We start from the raw sequence: 5686 nt of genomic DNA, 5'->3' as shown, positions 1-5686 counted from the left end.
AGTAACTATAAATAAATTAACATTAGCATTATAGAGTGATCTCAATTAGCACAAAATACAGCGGTCAGGAGGTCAGTTTTATCAGCAAGCAAAAAATATCACATAACCCATCCCCAAGGATGCTGTTGCAGTTATCTTATTAAGGCTCGGCTCCTGTTGTGTTCTAATGAGAGTTTTCCCTCAGCAGCATGGACCCAAATCAAATCAAATCACAATTTGTCATGCAACTTAGGCATAGGTGTGAAAGTGGATGAAAAGCCTAGATGCATAATCCCTCACAGTATGTAAATACATAACATACAAACATTAAATACAGAATGTTTCCATATTGACCTGCACCCTATTTTACTGTGAAGCTATAAGCTGCGAATTACAAATATACATATTTCCATTATACTACAGCCAATTATTTTTGCTATATAGGATATAGAGGGGATAGAATATTTATATTATATACAAATATTCAAGATGTGGGTAGAGACATACAAGATATGGTTGTATCTGTACAAGGTTACATGTACCAGCTTGGCAAGGTATGATCAGTTCAAGCTCCTAAGACGTCCAGGATTTATTGTACCATACATGAGCCAGCATGGAGGTGAGTGTAGTGAAAGGTCTGTGGTGGTAGACAGTGCAGTGAGCTGTATCGTTAAAGTTCACGTAAGTAAAGTGCAGAGTGAGGGTGTGTTGAAGATTGTCTACTGGAGATGAGATGTGGGAGTGACGGGCCAAGACCTCTTTGAAGCTGCATTGTGAAAATGACCAAGATCAGAAGAATTACCCAAATAAAACTAAATGCAGATGGCCTTCCTACTATTTAATTTTTTTTTATTTCTGTGTAATATTCCATTTGAAGGCGCTACAGTGTTTTGGGTTTTTTTCTTCTACAAAGGCTGTGTGCACAAGGAAGACAATACCACCAATATGGTCACGTGATGTTTTATGCAGATGAAATTTCAATGGTTAAAATCAGGTCACGTTACTTTCCACCCTAACGTCTTGTTTCTCTCAAAAATGTCACAATCCAGACAGAACGTTTGTAGTGATGTCCATTACCCATGAACTATATTAAGACTTTTGCTGTGTTTTTTATGTTACTCAAGGGTGGCACTTTTGTTCCTGTTATTTTTAGTAAATTCCGAATGTGGGTTCTTCCCACCTGGCCTGTAATTCCTGACTGGGCTGTTTCACAAATCCACATCCCTCACGTAGCACACTGCTGCCAACTCCAGCAGAGCCCCTCCTGCAGGGCCCATGTGCAGGCTCTGCCCAATCAAAGGAGAGGATTTAACAAGAGCAGCAGGAACCATGATGCCAGCGTTTATGCTGAGTAAGCAAACTTGAGCAGCCATACTGAAATAGCAGACAGTACCATTCTCTCGTTCTCTCTCCTTATCCTCTTTAATTAATTGATGAGACCAGTCAGGCATACTGGGGGACAGAATGCATTGCTGTGGTCTTGAGAACTAGAGTCCTAGTGCAAAGCCACAGTGGTATGGTGCATGCAGTCGTGCCACCTTAGTGGTATGGTGCATGCAGTCGTGCCACCTTACTGGTATGGTGCATGCAGTCGTGCCACCTTACTGGTATGGTGCATGCAGTCGTGCCACCTTACTGGTATGGTCCATGCAGTCGTGCCACCTTACTGGTATGGTCCATGCAGTCGTGCCACCTTACTGGTATGGTCCATGCAGTCGTGCCACCTTACTGGTATGGTCCATGCAGTCGTGTCAGTAAAGCTCTGTAATGTCTATCTGCTGCTAAAATCTCCTGCTAAATTAACACTCATGCCATTAAAGTCTGGAAGACTGAGCCATCAGATTAAAGAGACAGACAAAGGACCCCCTTTCTTGCCCAACATATTGAGCTCATAACGAGAAACAACAAAATCTTTGATTTAGTGGAATCTATTTGCAGAGAGATAAAATGAATAACTACATGTTTTATATGTTTGCGGACAAATTAAATGAATAATATACAAACAACTATGGTAAATTATGAATAAACAAGATAATTGAATCAGTTTCTGGTCATCATGTCAATTTAGACAATAAATTTAGAAAGTCAGTTTGCTAATTCCAAATTCCTTTAGATTAAAACAATTATTAAAACATTATTTAGTGCTGCAAAAGTACATGTATATGATAATCACATTGTAATTTCACAAATTTTGATTTTTTTTTTTTAAGAAAAACTATTTTGAAATTTAAATTGAACATTTCCAATGACAACCAAAAAGGAATTATCTTCAGCAACCTGGACATCAAAAAAAGATTTAATATTTTTGCAAAATACTGTTTCGTATCACAGGACAAGCACACTCCTGTGGGGCTACAATTCTGCTTCTTTCAGTTTCAGTACTACTGAGAAACCCAATTACAACTATTTAGATTTTTTTCCTTTTGAATCCTGACTGTACCTGGACTAGACATCACACAGCAAGCATTCAAAACAAGCTTGCTTTATCCGGCAACCTTTAAACACAGCATTCAAATCATTTGACCCTCAACCCCACCCCCTCCCAACAACTTGCTGAACTCGCTCTCTCAAAATTGGGAAAACCAGTCAAGTGTCTGTGAAAAGTAGATAAAATCACTGACCCTACCAATTCAGCATAATATATGGCCACCCATGTCAAAGCTACAGAAACCTGTTCTCTGGAGAAACTGGTAACTATTGGAACTGAGAAAATTGTGAATAACCAAAACAACGTGTGATGTAATTTCAGCGCCACAAGATCAAGAGACACATCTTATACAACACTACTGCCAACTCAGTAATATGACTAATCGAACAGCATTCAAGATGGTCGTGTTTGTGCTTTGGCCGTCATTACCTTCCGAATTTTCTTCGCATGGTTTTGTCAGAATCTCCCGGTTCCGTGCTAGCGTCTCCCTTGTGACACTGCTTTAATTTCGGACTGCTGTCCACCAGTGTCTTCGTAGCGGAGCTGTCATGGTCTGCGTTGGGCGAGTTATTTCGCCTTCGCATCACTGAAATTTTGAAGGAGCGGAAGAGATAAAGATCAGATTAAAACTGGAAAACAATAACAACTGTCTAAAGGCAGTCAATCTGCGTAGATGATCGGGAAAGAAGCAGGTGGCGATTTCAAACTGGATGACTCGCCACCCTCTGACAATGATACAGCCGGTTAGTACGTCTAAATGGCTCTGCCTCCTCCACAGAGAAGCCGACACTCAGTACTTTGCTATCTGGCTACATTGTTATCTAGCAGAAGTCCGACATCTGCAGCGACCAGCTGATCAAAGTAACCTTTCCCTTAGGTTCCCGAACAGCCAATCAGCGCTGACCATCTGATCAACGTAACCTTTCCCTTAGGTTCCCGAACAGCCAATCAGCGCTGACCAGCTGATCAACGTAACCTTTCCCTTAGGTTCCCGAACAGCCAATCAGCGTTGAGATGTGGCGGCTATGCTGGAGAGTGTAACCTAGCAATAGCGGTTGGTTCCACGAAAAGAGACAAATGGTAAACAAAGTTGGACACGTCAATCTACTGATTTTCAGTCCATTAAACATTAGGCACGAAACGTAGCTAGGATAACTACCTTACTAGTTGACGAGTGTAAACTAACAAATTTACGAGCCGACAACCGATGCTAGCTAGCTAGCATCGAGCTAAGTTAACTGCTTTCTTAGACAAGATGGTCATATTCGTGGAACAGCAGTAGAAGTAAGCTGTTGGCTTGGTTAGCTAACTAGGTGATTCAATAAACATTAGCTGTTATTGGTTAGTGTTTTGTTTCCTGACGTGAGGCCTTTCCCCTAAAACAAGATAGATTACCTGCTAGCTAGCTAGTTAGCTAACTACGTTTGGACGAAAACGTCTTATCGTAACGTTTCGTTTGCTAGCGAGGATATACGGCTTATCTTGTTAAGTGTAAGATCTTTAAACGTATAAATAGACATTTAATGAAGTATAAAGTCAATGTTTCTGCAAATAAACTAAAAACCAAACCTGTTTCATTTGGTTAGATTTCATCGTTTGCTTTTGTTTGTCCAACAAGTTGTACCATAGTTTCCTCTCACGTGACAAGTTCTGTCATTGATATGTGTTGTCGTCTGCTTTCAGCGCATTTATAAATGCTGATATCCAATTGTGACAAGCATGGAAAATCCAAAATAAATAGTGTTAAGGCCTAAACATAATTAAATAGAGGAAAAAAAATAAAACGTATAACACACTTTGTCCCATTTCATGCTTAGGAGATATTTTATTTCAGCCTGTGTCCTTTGGAGAATATAGAAAAACGTTAGCCCGGTTAGGTTTGTTTTACTATGTTTACACACAGCTAATTTGGATAGGTATGCAATTTAAAAAACTAGAAACAATTCAAAAGGTGTTTCGGATAACTAAATATTGAAAAATATGTTTGTTTTTTCAAGCGTGAGCCATACTAAACCCCAGCCTAGCAGACGGAAGTGTCTACATCAAACGAGACAGATAATAAATAAGTTTATATTTCACCGTTGCTGAATACAAGAATGGGTTATGTTATTTTTATAAGCTTTTAAATAACAAGCTGACTTTGTCATTCTCTTGAATAACTCATTACTCTTCTCATTACTTTAGCTCAGTGTCACAAAGATAAAAATAATAGCTATCTATTTACAGCAAGACACTTTTGTCCAGAGAATCTTACAACAGAACTTGTAAAGTTCTTTGCAACAGAAATCCTTATGTTGCTACATTAGGTTAGAGTCTAGGGATATCATTAAGCAAGAACATTGTCAGAGAGAATACACACAAGGAAAGTACATACATGAGCTGTTTGTTTGATTTGTTAAATTCCCCACTCACCATCCAGGCTTTTTCCTTCAAGTTCCCACGACTGCACTCTTCTGGACGGAGATCTTGGATGTTCTTCTTGGGATGCTTGCGCCATTCATTCCAGTTTGGGAGTCACAGTCCCTAATGCTCAAATTACAGTGAGAACCACAATTGACTTCACTCTCCACATCTTTTCTAACGCTTCTTTCAGCCTTTGGTATTTCTTGAGCTTTACATGTTCCTGATGTTGCTATCACTTGGGATTGCCACATCTATCACTACAGCCCTCCTTTGTTCGGTTTGGTTAGCCATTACCATCTCTTCTGTATGTATCTGTAAGTCCCATGGGTTTTTAGCATGGTCATTTTCCATTACCTTTCGGGGTGTATCCGACTTAGACCTTGGAACTTCCAGAACATTCTGTATACTATGCCAGCCCTTGGTTATGGCATTCCCTGTATGCCCTGTCTACTAGTATCACCAGGACATCTTTGTACAGCCTGCATCTGGGGGTCCTGCCTGCTGGGGTAGATCCCACACTCTACTGATCTCTTATCCAAGGCTTTATCCTGTGCTGCCATGATTAGTGCCTCTGTGCTGTCTTTCAACACAGCCTTTTCCAACCATTTGTAGGATTTCTTCATATCAGCCACTTCCACTATTTGCCATTGGTACATAATGTGCCAGGGTTTATCCTCCCATGATGGTCCCTGCTTCTCCTCATTTCCATCCTCCTCTGGTTTCTACTGTCTCAGGTACTCACTAAGCACTTTGTCACTTTGGACCATTATCTTGGTGTATTCCTGGCTCTTGGTTGTTTCATCCTGGATAGTGGCTCTGATGCTCATTAGTCCTTGGCTCCTCTCCTTCCACTTAATTATCTTGGTGTATTCCTGG

General features: G+C 40.3%; 1 protein-coding gene across 2 annotated transcripts in view; it reads right to left on the bottom strand.

Moving 5' to 3' along the window:
• Positions 1-4095, bottom strand: part of abhd12 (abhydrolase domain containing 12, lysophospholipase) — a 28328-nt gene extending 24233 nt beyond the window's left edge. Inside the window, exons 1-2 of one of the 2 annotated variants that reach the window (XM_081721432.1) lie at positions 3977-4095; positions 2837-2993 (exon numbers count right to left, since the gene is read on the bottom strand). In XM_081721432.1, the coding sequence (XP_081577558.1) occupies positions 2837-2991 (155 nt within the window). In that variant the 5' untranslated portion in view covers positions 2992-2993; positions 3977-4095. Of the gene's footprint in view, positions 1-2836; positions 3285-3976 lie in introns of those variants that run through there. The other variant, XM_027024591.3, reaches the window with a different exon arrangement.
• Positions 4096-5686: the final 1591 nt, after the last annotated feature.

This window comes from Electrophorus electricus, chromosome 10, assembly GCF_041902795.1.
Source record: "Electrophorus electricus isolate QZ-2024a chromosome 10, ASM4190279v1, whole genome shotgun sequence".
Taxonomy (NCBI): Eukaryota; Metazoa; Chordata; class Actinopteri; order Gymnotiformes; family Gymnotidae; genus Electrophorus; species Electrophorus electricus.
The sequence above is the reverse complement of the archived record's forward strand: the minus strand, read 5'-3'. Positions and strand labels throughout refer to the sequence as shown.